This window comes from Telopea speciosissima, chromosome 1 (assembly GCF_018873765.1).
Source record: "Telopea speciosissima isolate NSW1024214 ecotype Mountain lineage chromosome 1, Tspe_v1, whole genome shotgun sequence".
Classification (NCBI taxonomy): Eukaryota; Viridiplantae; Streptophyta; class Magnoliopsida; order Proteales; family Proteaceae; genus Telopea; species Telopea speciosissima.
Window position 1 is genome coordinate 28,734,610 of NC_057916.1, and position 13,831 is coordinate 28,748,440.

Below are 13,831 nucleotides of genomic sequence, written 5' to 3' on the forward strand. Positions count from 1 at the left end.
CACTAGATATTCACTTTGAATTTGAGATTTATTTAAGGATCTGCTCTGACAAACATAACCTGTCCTTCTATTCCAGGCAGCAAAACAGTCTACCAACAAGTCTTAGTTGACCCACTTAGACCTGTTTTCTAATCAAGTTTGCTAACTGAAACTAATATCTGGTGGAGTTACAACTTGATATACCCTAACTCACCTTTACCTCTCTACTGCTGGTTCTTGCTACATCGCTATTCTCTTATCTACTTAACTCATATATACTTGTTTATCCATTCGAGAGAGTTGGATCTATTTCCATATGCTAAAGCTTCACGTGATTCTATCAGACGTTGAAGCCTTCTAGATTAGTTTGATTGAATTCAGTAAGGCTTGGATTTCTGACATTGAGTTTTAGAAGCCATGTTTGTGGTGGGTGTTAGAGTCCAGATAAAGTTTCCGTTAGGAACTCATCATGCCATCATGAGCCTCATCTTCCTCTTCCACAAATTCCCCAACTATCTAAACCCGTTATATACTTTCGAATCTTCCTTGAGTATTAGCTGTTCTATGTAAATAAATACTATATTTTACTCTGTAAGCAAATTTAGTCCAAACTTTTGACACCAAGTATTCTCCTCTACCCAATATAGGGAAAAAAGAAAGGGACTTTCACTCTAAAATCATGCGGATTAGTTATCCACTTTAACTGGACTTGACCTAAAAACCAATTAGGATACTTCAATTGACTCAACACCTATTACACTTGACTTGAGTAGCTCCAACTTTTGGTAGAAAACAAAGAAATAAATATTACATTAGCCCAAATCACGTGGCTGACTTAATCCACCAATTAGGGTTTCACAACACAGCCAATTATAACATCAATCTCTCATATATATTCAAAAGCCCAATTAACCTTATTCAAGCGACCAACCACATTTAATCCCCCCTCCCTTCAAGTTGTAGTCTGGCCCAAGCGCTGGTGTGGTGCAGAATGCTGCAGCAAGGAACAATGTAGGCCCCTGACCTTACCTAATAGCTTAAAAACTCTCCAAGGTATGTTGATTTGCATCAGTGGTGTAAGCATTTCTATGTCCTATAAGAAGCAATAGAGCTGTGTTCCTGAAGTTATGAAGATTAGGTCCAGTGGTTGCCAGGCAAGCACACGTACTGTTTAGCTCTATTATCTATTTTGGCTGGAGGGACCTTAATCAGTTCTTAGAAATTTAGCAACTTATGCCATGTGTAGAAATACAATATCCTTAATGAAGTCACAAAACCTGATTACTAGTATGATCACACGAATACAGAACATATAATGACAGGGCAACATACCATACATTATCAGTCAGCATGATACAGGTAAGTACACGGTTTCAAATCTGCAAAACAAACATATTTTATCATAACTTCAGGAACGCTTCAATGAAACAAGTAATTATTCTCCAATATAGGAAAACCTAAGTAATAAGTAATCAAATTCCAGTGTATGAAACCCTCAAGAGAAGAAACAATGAAATTGCAGATACAGTGAAAACCAAAAAAAAAAAAAAAAAAAGTCTTCCCTCTAAAACAATTTCTTGAAATCCCAAATCCAATGTTGTGGGAACTTATCAGGCTGCAAAACATCAGAAATCATTATAGTCCGAGCAATGTAGACTTCCAGGCATCCATGCACACGAAAAGAAAAAAAGTTATTCAAATGGGGATTCCCAAGAACACGTATTTCATGGTCTGCGACCCATATAGAATATAGAGTAAAGAATAAATTTTCTGGGAAACACAGAAAGAAGAAGAGAGAGAAAGGGGTAAGAAACGCTAACGAACCAGGAGCGCTGAGCTTTTCAGAGAGAATCTCTTCCGTAAAAACCATGGTGAGCTCTTCATGAACGGCGTCACCGTACTTAGTGTCGCTTGAGGACCCGCTTTCTGACTCGAGCCTTTGCAAGTTTCCGAGTCCGAGTTTTGGTGGTGATCTTCATTGAACTTGCACTGAATTACCTTCGTGGCGCCGTTCTCGTCTGGTCAATCACTACGCGAATTGGGAGTAGGAAATCGAGTTCCTCTCCGTCGTTTTCCTCAAGCTGTCCCCATCGAAATTTGGTGGGTTTAAGTTTAACTACAACCCGAAATAACTCAATCGATCGCCATTACTCCTTCAGAGTTCAGAATAGGAGTTGTAGTGACGGGTGTCAATCTGGCGGTTCGGTTCGGTTTTTTTGGTTGTGGTGTGAGTTCAAGGGGAACCGAAGCCCAACCAATAAGGATTTTTCGGTTTCGATTCGGTTTGTGAAATTGGTTTAAGTTTGGTTCGGTTCAGTTTGAAACATGAATATAGACTGTTTTGGGTAGGGATTAGGTAGAGTTTTTTGGCTTTGGGAGTTGGTTTTACTGCTTCGGGTTCTGTCCTATCAGGCAGGTCAATCAGTGGCCTATCGGCCCATCGGTTTAGCCTGAACCAAACCAAATCGAATTGTGCTCTAACCCAAAAACCGAAGCAAAACCGATAAAGCATTGGTTCGGTTTGGATCGGGCTCAATCGGATTGAACCGGGCCGATTTTACTGGTTCTGTTTAGGTTTTGACACCCTTAGTTCAGACTTTTAGTTCCTTACTCAATGGGATGAGGCATCCGCCCAATGAGTCATCTAACAATGGGCTGGATTTGTGTTGGGCCCACATGACCTTGCCTATTCAGTCCATCCGTTGGATGATCAATGTGCACTTATTGGAAAGGAACCGGATCCTTTCCAATAAGGGTGTCAATTTAGAATTGACATTGAAAACGAAACCAGCTGTTTAAATTCGAACCAAATAAATCGGTTCATTATGGTTTCAAAAGCTGGAATCTTTTATCGATTCAGTGTGGTTTCAGTTTCATACCTAAAGCCATTAAACCAAACCGAATTACCTGTTTTCAAACTGGATAAGGAATTGAATAAAATTATATTCTTTTTTAATTTTTCAATCAAAGGTGGATGATAAATTCTATTCTTTTTTAATGTTTGGAAAAAGTTTGGTGGACTATAATCCTAACAAATAAGGGTTTTTTATTGGAGAAAATGTAAAAAATAGCTAGGCCCAACACTTAAATATAGGATCTAAACTGAATATGAAGCCAAATTAAAACCCACTAAGAACCCGAATACAAAATTGAATAAAAATCATAACCGAACCAAATAGAATCGATTTTGGTTTCTAGATTTTGTATCTTGAACCGAACTGAATAACCGAAACCAAACCTATTGACACCCTTAGTGGAGGGTGCATGCCATGCATGTTAAAAAGGTTCAATCAACTAACCAATGCCTTCAACTAGGGGTGTCAACCGGTCGGGCTCGGTCGGGCCTAGTCGGGCCTCACGATGCTAAAAGCCTGCACCATGACCGCCAATTTAAATTTTTGGGCTTGCCTGGTCAGGCTCGTTCGGGCTAGGTTGAGCTTCGGGCTATAATCGGGCCATAACCAGGCTGTGGGCATGTTTAACTCTAAACGGGCCTTTATTGGGTTCTAACCGGTGCAGCCAGAAAGGGCTGAAGAACAAATCCAAAAATGAGAAGCACCATTCAAGCTGTCCATTTCGACCCATTTCATCCTGATCAAGTCAATTTTGAATATAATGGACTTATTAAAATAAGATACAACGTGTGGACTATGAAGTAGAAAACAAAATATAACAAGATCATTTTATACTCAAGCAATTTTCATTTGTGGATTGTGGGCTTAGTACTCAAGCAATTTTCATGTGTGGACTGTGAACTATGGGCTTATTACTCAAGCAATTTTTCATTTTACAGAATATGATGAGAATAAAACAACATATAACAAGATCAGACACAACAACATAGGGGAGACTGGGAGAAGGAAGGGGAGGGGAATTTTAAAGTTAAAGGGTCGGGTAGGTCAGGCTGTAATCGGGCGGGCTATGTCGGGTTTGCAATCGGTTGGTCCGGTAGGATGCCCGACGGGCTAAGACCCCACACCGGGACCGCCCGCTTACTAAACGTGTTGGGCTAGGCTGGGCTTTAGCTGAGCGGGCTCGATCGGTTCTACATGGCCAAGCCTAGAATTGACACCCCTACCTTCAACCAAGCCATGCCAAACCGCCAGGCCAAGTCCATTTGGGAAGCTGAGGAACAATTTGGTCATTAATGTAAAAATTCCGGACCTCATTTCAATTTTGAGGAGCAAGTGTAACTGGGTAACTAGAAGAAATGTCTTGTTTTTTTTTTGCGGTAGAATGAAAATACTTTCTTCTGTTGAATCTACCCTATAGTTTGTGTCATTATTATGTACTCCTTTCATTTAATTTATGGGCATGAGATAATTGTTTGGTTGTGCATGGTCTCTATACTAGCGTCTGGGCCAATGGGGGAGTCTGTCTAGGTATTCACCATTCCACCCAGGGGGCAAGGGCATCTTTTCATAATACCCTATGAGAGGGCGTAGGGGACGCTACCAAGCAAGAATCTTTTTCTCTTATTTTATATTATCATTTACGTTTCTCTTCTGGAATCCGTGTAGCTGATCCTATTTAGTTTGGATAAGGTTGAGTTGTTGTTGTTATTGTTGTTGTTGTAAAGACAAAGGATTAGCTGGTACATTATTTTCATTGAAAAACTTTTTTTCTTTGATTTGTGCAACTGGAGGACAAAAATATAATTGTGATTCTATCTTATGCGAAGGTTGTTGTTGACTCCGTATTATCTAAAATTATATATAAAGTTAAGGGAAAGGATTCTCCATAACACCAGTGTACAAGGCATTTGTACATTACACTAATGATGATGCGAATAATGGTATCAGCCACACAAGATCTACATGATCAAAGTACATGAGAAAAATAATAAAGAAGCCGAAAAATAATACTCTGATGTGAGAAAGTTTTTCCATAAGTTAGATAAAAATTTTGGATTGGTTTTTGAATTATAGGAATTTAATTTCTTTCAAGTTTTGCGGCTTTCTCACAAAGGTGGCTCACTGAATTGGCTCAATGAATCGGTTGATTCAGATTGAAATTGGCCAGCACACAGATCCTGATTCCAGTCAATCCGTTATGGTGGTTTAACACCTAAAATCCTCAGAATCAGCAAGTTTTCAAATTTGAGGGTCGATTCCGTGCTTCATTTCTTATTTTAAAACATTGGGTTTTAGTGATTTTGTCTTTTTAAATAGAAGGGCAGATTTAGGTAGAATATATCTCTATCCTTTGAAAGGATTTTCTTTTTGACACCTCTTTAAGACTTTAACTCATAAGGTGTCATTGTAACCTTATATATTTGCTCTATTTATTTAGGGAGGGAAGGAAAAAAAAAAAAAAAAAAAAACTATGTGAGAGGGGGAAATTGTACTCTAACAGCATGGGATAGCTTTTCTCATTTATTTAACACTTTTTTTCTATTATTTTTAGTGAGAGTAAAACTTATAATATTGCGTGTGTTTTCCAAACATGACAAACAACATGACAAACAATAACAACTCTTGAGAATGACATAGTGATAAGTCATCTTCAAATAATTTTGAAAAAACTTTTTTTACTCTTTAATTGAACTCTTAAGAATAAGACAATGGACAATCAAATAAATAGGTTACGTGTTCAAAATGCTTATAAAGATTTTTTTTTTTATCATTCCTATCGAGGGCCAATAGGCCATTAGATAGCAGCCAGGGTGGCGTCCCAACTCCAAGAATAGAGGGCGGCCAATGGAAAATGGAGATTTACAGGATGTTACACATTTGATACGGGGTGGGTGGGGGGAGAGTGAACATGCAACCTCTCCCTAGGACTTAGGCCAATGCTCTACTGTGATCAACAACCACCACGTCGTCAAGAGGCACTTCCCTACCTATAGAGATGTAATTCAAATAATTCCTTTATTTATTAGGAAAATTACTTATACACCCCAAGTATTATTGCCCGTTTGCTTAATACACCAAGGGTTTTAAACGATTACTTGACACCCCCTGAAACCTTACCGTTTTAGTCTATTGTTAGTGGTTGATTGGAAAAGTCTATTTTACCCTTATCACCATTTCAATTGAAACTTTTGAAGTAAAAATTACACACTTGCCCTTTCAATGTCTTCACCTTGAAAAACCCTAAAAAATCCAAATCGAGGAGGTTGCACCCTATGAACGTCGGATTGAAGTGTGGTTGTTACACACTGGTCGTCGGAGGTAGGGGAGAGGTAAGGGGAGGTTGCAAGAGGTAGGGGAGGGGTTGGGGCACCGTTGATTTCAATTGCAGGGTGGTGGTTAGTGTGAGTAGCGGTATGGTTTGCAGTGGAGGTTCCAGGTTAGGGTTACAAATAAGAGAGAGGGGTTTGAGCAAGGGTTTATGGTAAAGGTGGGGGGTTTTTTTACCTAGCCGGCGGTATCATCACAAGGGTGACGGCGTCTATTCCTTTCAGAGTTTCTTTTATCTTCTCCGGCGACGGCAAATTGCCACAACCATCTAAGCAGAGTGGAGAGTGGATGGTGGAGAGCAGAGGGTGAAGGGATTCTCACTTATGAATTGGGCATTAGGCATTGGGAAAGGGTAATAATGGATCACTTCGCTAGTTTAACCATTTATAAAAAATGTAACCAATGACATCATCATTAAACAATAATTGACTAACGAACATGACCTACTTGAAAGAAATCATAAAATGCTGAGGATGTTCAAGTAAATTTTTAAAAAATGGGGGTATTACGCAACCAGCTGACAATAGTACATGGGGTGTATAAATAATTTTTTCTCATTCATTTTGTTGGTAAGACTATCATGGCTTATTCATTAGAAAAATTAACAACAGGGAAAGAAAATCCACTGGGAAGGAGATACAAGAAAAGGGAAGGGATCAAAAAACACTTTATTGAATAAGCTCAAATAAAAACCCAAAAAAGCCCAAAGCAAACTTCATACTAATCCGCATCAGATTTTATGTTTTTTCCACAAGAGAGAGAGAGTATTGAATGAGCCCACAGGACCAACCATGACACAGTTTTGCAGTTTAGACTTTTATGGAATGAGCTCATAGGAACACAAATATTTTATACAGACATAGCATGAATCATATATTAGGTTTCTTTACAAAACTTGATCAAATTTATGTTTCTTTGGAAAAAAATAAAGATCAAAGAAAATGAGCTGACCTTCACTTCTGATCAGTGTGGCTCCTCTGATAATGCGGGATTAATGGAAACGTGCATAGAAGCATCAGCAGAGATGGATTTCCACTTTTCACAGATTAAGTTGGTTATTTCATACCTGTTGTGTCTGAGCGCATGGGCATGCTGTCTTTTGGGGTTCTTTTTCCCAGTTTAGTTTTTACTAAGAACCTCCAAATATCAATATCAACCTTGATTGAGACCTTCTACCAAATAAAAAAATAAAAAGAACCTTGCTTGATACCGAAATGATTACCGATATTTAAAACAATGCTCACGCGTCACACACTCACACCATTGTTAGTTGTTTGGTAAAATTACACTAAAGCCGGTCTTCATCCACTCAAAAAAAGATCAGCATGAAATGTGATTAATGGGTTTGATTAGTCAAACGATGTAGAAGCATGCTAGGTCAAAGTATATTGTTAGGTTATTTGCATTTGGTCATTATTACAAAGTAAATGCCTACCATTAGGTTGGTTGCATGGAATATATATATATATATGGAAGAATGTTCTCTGTGTCGCAGCATAGGCTGCATCCAGACACATGAGCCTGTCACTTAGGAGGGTAGGGTGATCATTGCGCCCACCCCCATATGCCTAGGCGTAGCTTATGTTGCGGCACATAGAACATCACCCCTATTGGCCCTATATATGGGGCTGATTTTTCTTCACCCCTATATATATATGTATGTATGTATACATGGGGCTTCTTTATTACATGAATATGTAGCAAAGGAGTGGAAGGTGGTCAAACTGTTTTATATGCCAAATATAGGACCTCCGAGCTAAGGAGTGTGCAATAACATTTGCATCTTTAGAAACAAAATCGAAAATGCATATTGAGAAGGAGGAACTTAAGAACTTGATATCCTGTATAATGGGAGAGATATGAATAGGAGGGAGCCTGAGAAGGGAGTCGTGACTTATGGTTTCAGTCATTCGAAGAGAGAAACTCTCGGAAGTGAGATAAAATCCCAGAACAAAGCTCATCCTCAGATTGAGTCCAACCCCTTGACGACAATTTGAGTTTAAGAAGATGATTCATCTACCATCATTGAACTATTGTAGCATGAAAAAATGTTGAATTCTAATGACCACATTGAAGTTAGGATATTCTAGATTGTTGGAATTTTCAAAACAATTGATATGGAACTTTAATCCCACATGGGTTATGAAGAAGGAAATCATATGGTTTATATGTGTTAGTGTTTTACTATCACATGTTATATTTAGGAAAGATTCTACGGAGCGCGTGATGCGGTGTGAGGCGTAATGTGGCGCACTTTGCACTTTACATCCTCGCAATGAGATGTCTTAATCTTTTCTGGATCGTGTGAATTAGTGCGATGATTCGGATCCGACCGTTGGATTGATGTCTGGTTCAATTGCACCTTTGGAATAAACGTCGAGCCCAATGGTCCACGGACAGAACGTGTTCGTAGGGATGTAAACGGATCGGATTCGGATCGGATACGGATCGGATTTGATCGAGCCGGATATTCCCTGGCGAATACGGATACCTCTAAACGGATTCGGATGCGGATCGGATTCGGATTTTCGACCATCCGTTTACATCTCTGCCTTGTGTAACCTGACCTTCCTCCCCTAGCGGATACAATTCACTCTCAATCCATATCTCTTAGATCATGATTCTCTTTTCATCATATTTTAGAACTTGTTTAATCTTCAAAACCCTTGAAATCATTATTTACTTAATTTTTTATTATTAAGTATTCGGATTTTTTGAACGGATTTTAATCGGAGTATTCGGATTATTTTCGGATATCTCTAAACGAATACGGATGCCCCTAAACAAATACGGATGCGAATTCGGATTGATTTCGGTTATCCATTTACATCCCTACGTGTTCGTTCGAAAACAAGTCGAAGGTGGTTTTTTTTTTAAATAGAAACAAAAAAAGTAACAAAATATTGAAATCGTATCAAACCAAACCGAAACCCAAGCCAAAACCAAAACCTACAGTGAATCGACCTTTTATGTCGTATCTTTAGATGTGCCAATAAAGATACCCTATTTACGAGACGATTTGGATTTCTCTGGGAAAGGCGGAAATTACTTGCTACTACTCCAAAACGGGTCATTGCGTTAGTCGTTACTCGTTAGGGAAGGAGGACCGGAGAGGAGGAAAAGAAAAGGCGAAGCAAACGTTCGTAAGCGGTCGGGAAAAACGAGCCGGAATCCTATTTCCCGTCCAAGTCTGAGCGAATCTCCGGGTAAGTTCCTGCAGATCCCGGCAATTCCTCTCTCACTCTCTTTGCTCTGCTTTTGTATTTTCGTCTGATCAATGCCTAATACTCCAAAGTCTCTGGTTTGCGGGATTCTTCTTCTCTATCTTCTCCAGCCCCCCCCCTTTTCCCCTTCGGATCAATGCCTAATACCCCAAAGTCTCTGATTTTCGGCATTCTTCTTCTCTATCTTCTCCAGCTCCCCCTTTTCCCCTTCAGATTTATAACCTCTCTCTCTCTCCTTCCTGAGCTTTGGTTGGAATCAGATCCCTCCAAGTAGGGGTTGATTTTGATTCTCAACAGTTTCAGAGACTTTGTCAGAAGGAGGTCAAAGCATTCAATGGTTTCCTTTCTTCATGTCCATTAATCTACCGCGGACTTAAGTTTGAAAGTGGTCGCTGCAGTAACTAGCTTACTAATCCCGTTCTGTGGTTTCTCTCTCTCCGAAATCCCAACAGTTGCGGAGATTTGAATGCTGTGTTTACCAATGACGCAAGTACGGCTCTGCATGAATTATAAAAACAAGTAATGGGTGAGATCTATGTCGGAAGTTGGGGAGATTTGTATTCAAACTTAAGTCTGCGCTAGATTAATGGGTGAAGATCTGCTCCCTCTTCTTTTCTTGATAAAATGAGAACTGAATCAGATTATGCTGCTTCCGCGTTCATTGAGTTGACCTCGGCCCCCGTGGGATGTATGTTATTATAATCCAATGGTTCATTACCGCCCAGACCCAAGACGCCCCTTTTGAGATTTGATTTCCCTTTTGCTTCCTTCCGATTTAGATCTCATGAAGAATTCTGCAATGTGGATGCCATTTCATCTCGTTGAGATACTGGATCGAATAGTGGTTCCATGTTTCTTCGCTGTCCTGACCCTGTTGGAATTTGTTGGATCTTTTTGGCATCTTATGCTTCATTCTGAAGGCAAAATTGTAGTTTGACTTTCGAATATTTCCTCAAGCCTGTGATATGATTTCATCATTGTTTTCTGTTGGTGTATTTGAGTTTTCAATATATTCTTGTTTGTTTACTGAGCTCATCAATCTGTGACGACCCCTATATCTTTGCATTGAATGATGTGTTTTGGTTCATGTAAACTTGTACTTCCCGGGCTTATCACAGATATTTTCGTTGATAAATCCCTTTAGAGTTGTGTTGGTTATAATATATTTGTGTTCTAATTGAAGGACATGGTTGAAATTGGTGTTGACTTCTTCCAATCATGCTTATAGATGATGTTCTTGGAGTTTTGGGCTTGGTTATTTTAGAAATCTGGCTTTTTCTTTTTTTGTGGAAAGTGCCACCAATTTCAATCTTCGGCAAATAAGATAAGGAACACCGGTTATTAGTCCCAGTACCTGATCCAATTTCAAGTTGTTGACCCTCACAATTCAATTTAAGTTTCATCTCCATGTCCAGTATGATGCGACAACCAACCCTTCCACTGGTTTATTGATTGCATTTATGGTATACTTGTTTCAGATGAAGACATACATATACAGTTCCCGCTTTCTATTATAGCATTACTACTCAACCTATGACAACTGGATTAATTTTTTGGTGGCAAATCTTTTAAGTCTCCTTAAAATTTATTAGTATCCTTAATCTCTGGTTCCTATCCTGGATTGGTGTTCCTTCTTCCTTCTTGCATCTGGTGAATTTGTGTCAAGTTCAATTCAACACCCGTCCAAGGCTTGACAGCTTTGTTTAGACAGACAAGCATAAGCTCATTTATTATTGTTTTGAATCAACAAATGCCAATGCTGGAGTTCTCTCTTCTCTTGTCATGGATAAATACAGGAGAATCCTTTACTGGGATTGCATTCTTCTTTGATTTATGATGAACTGCTTCTTAGAATCTGACTTGTTGGGTGACAGGAAAGGCAGGGATATTCACAATGAAGGCACTTATTCTTGTTGGAGGGTTTGGAACACGGTTGAGGCCATTGACACTTAGTGTCCCAAAGCCGCTGGTTGATTTCGCTAACAAACCTATGATTCTGCATCAGGTCTTACTTCTTTAACATGCTTTTCTATGTTTTACGTTGTTCCTGCCATGCCTATTTTTCTGGGGATATAATGCTCGAGTGGTAAAAATAGAAAAGATAAAATAAGGAATGAACAAATTAGGGTTAATTTAGGAATAGCTCTGGTATATGATGAGTTGAGAGAAAGTTGTTTGAGGTGGTATGAACATGTTTAACAGAGACCTCTGATTGCTCCAGTTAGCAGAATTGATATGATCCAGATTGGAGGAATTAAAAGAGCCAGGGGGCAGGCCTAAAATAGCTCTAGGAGAAGTGGTGAGGAAAGACATGCACAGCTTAGGACTGGTAACAAATATGGAGTTGAATAGAGCTGATTGGTAAAAGAGGATCATTTAACCGAACCCATTTAATTAGGATAAGGCTGAGCTGAATTGAGTCTCTTTGTTGATTTTTCTGTTTCAACCTTCACAAATTACAGTGTCCAATGGTTGATTCGAAAGCCTAGCAAGGAGTCTTAAATTCAAGTGGAACTCAGGGTCCTCATGGGTAGCAATTGAACCTGAATGAAGTGATCCTGCACCTTCAAAGGAATACCGTAAAATTCATGTTCTACTATTGTATAATTGTTTTGATCCCTTAATCAACTTCTGTTTTTCAATATTGGTCCTTGAATTTGTCTCAGATAGAAGCTCTCAAAGCAATTGGAGTAACTGAAGTGGTTTTGGCTATCAATTACCAACCAGAGGTAATATACCACGAGTCCAAAGCAACAAGGACCTTTAATAGTCCATTTTTGCTTCTAATTCTTGAGTTGCACTTTATGGTGATTATTTTTTTATTTTTGGTGCAGGTGATGCTCAACTTCTTGAAGGAATTTGAGACAAAGCTTGAGATTAAGATCACCTGTTCACAGGAGACTGAACCACTTGGAACTGCTGGTCCTCTGGCTTTGGCTAGGGACAAACTGATTGATGGTTCTGGTGAGCCATTTTTTGTCCTCAACAGTGATGTTATCAGTGAGTATCCACTCAAAGAAATGATTGACTTTCACAAATCCCATGGTGGTGAGGCTTCCATTATGGTGACCAAGGTAATTTTGACTTTTGTTACTTTTCCCTTATTTTTTCCCATCCCACTGTCGCCAGTAAAGCATTCAATGAAAATCAATATGTTTCCTGTTGTTGGAATTTTGATCCTTCTTATAATACCTGAAGATAAAGTAAAATGATTGTCCCCCCCCCCCCCCAACCAATTTTTTACTCTCTATTTGGTAGGTGGATGAGCCATCCAAATATGGTGTTGTGGTTATGGAAGAATCAACGGGGAAAGTTGATAAATTTGTGGAAAAGCCAAAATTATTTGTGGGTAACAAGATCAATGCTGGGATGTATCTGTTGAACCCATCTGTTCTTGATCGCATAGAACTGAGGCCAACATCAATTGAGAAAGAGGTGTTCCCCAAGATTGCTGCGGAGCAGAAGCTATATGCAATGGTCCTACCTGGATTCTGGATGGATATTGGACAACCAAAGGATTACATCACTGGTCTGAGACTCTACCTGGATTCCTTAAGGAAGAAATTCTCATCCAAGTTGGCCTCTGGGTCTCACATTGTTGGAAATGTTCTGGTAGATGAGAGTGCTGTGATCGGAGAGGGCTGTCTGATAGGGCCAGATGTCGCAATTGGACCAGGATGTGTAGTCGAATCAGGTGTCAGACTCTCACGTTGTACGGTGATGAGAGGGGTTCGTATTAAAAAGCATGCATGCATCTCCGGCAGCATCATCGGGTGGCACTCCACTGTTGGGCAGTGGGCCCGTGTTGAGAACATGACTATCCTTGGAGAAGATGTTCACGTTTGTGATGAAGTCTACAGCAATGGGGGTGTGGTTCTACCTCACAAGGAGATCAAGAGTAGCATTCTGAAGCCGGAAATCGTCATGTGAGGGTGAACTGAAAGTTTATTTCAGATGTTCAGTAATTTTGTGTTTATAGTTGTCCTTACTTTCTTTGGGAAATGTAAATTTTTGTTTTTGGGGTGTGCTATATAAATTATCGGTGCTGTGGTTTCTCTCATTTTATTTTTCCTTGACTTCTATGATTGTCAGTATTCAATGATGATAATGCAACTCTTCTTGCTCCAGTTTCAACAACAGAGATTCGTCAAGGTTTCAAATCAATGAATCCTTTGAAAGCCCCTAGCCTCGATGGTTATCCAGACTCCTTTTTTCTCAAGCTCTTATTAAAATTAATGTGATTCTCCTCAAAAAATAATCAATCAATGTGGATGGCCTGTGCTTGGGGCCTCCAAGACCTGCTGGAATTAGTGGAATCTTTCACAACCATGAAGGCCACTTTCTCATTAGTTTTGTTGAATATGCAGGGTTCACCTTTGTCTTTGTGGTGAAAGCATTAGCTATTAGACAAGCTCTTATCATTGATGTGAAGTGTTTGCATAGTAT

At 39.4% G+C, this 13,831-nt stretch overlaps 1 protein-coding gene across 2 annotated transcripts; it reads left to right on the forward strand.

The window, feature by feature from the left end:
- The first annotated feature begins 9,319 nt into the window (after positions 1-9,319).
- LOC122643138 (mannose-1-phosphate guanylyltransferase 1-like) lies at positions 9,320-13,420 on the forward strand. 2 transcript variants are annotated; one of them, XM_043836792.1, is made up of 5 exons: positions 9,320-9,367; positions 11,260-11,390; positions 12,052-12,114; positions 12,220-12,459; positions 12,644-13,420. In XM_043836792.1, the coding sequence occupies exons 2-5, from the start codon at positions 11,280-11,282 to the stop codon at positions 13,313-13,315; spliced, it is 1,086 nt and encodes a 361-aa protein (XP_043692727.1). In that variant the 5' UTR covers positions 9,320-9,367; positions 11,260-11,279; the 3' UTR covers positions 13,316-13,420. The 2 variants fall into 2 exon arrangements, with proteins under 2 accessions (XP_043692727.1, XP_043692719.1); XM_043836784.1 differs by lacking the exon at positions 9,320-9,367 and adding an exon at positions 9,893-9,911.
- Positions 13,421-13,831: the final 411 nt, after the last annotated feature.

Excerpts from the sequence above, each read along its gene's own strand:
- LOC122643138 (XM_043836784.1), top strand. Across the intron at positions 11,391-12,051 it reads AACCTATGATTCTGCATCAG|ATAGAAGCTCTCAAAGCAAT; the intron begins GTCTTACTTCTT and ends AATTTGTCTCAG. Across the intron at positions 12,115-12,219 it reads CTATCAATTACCAACCAGAG|GTGATGCTCAACTTCTTGAA; the intron begins GTAATATACCAC and ends TTTTTGGTGCAG.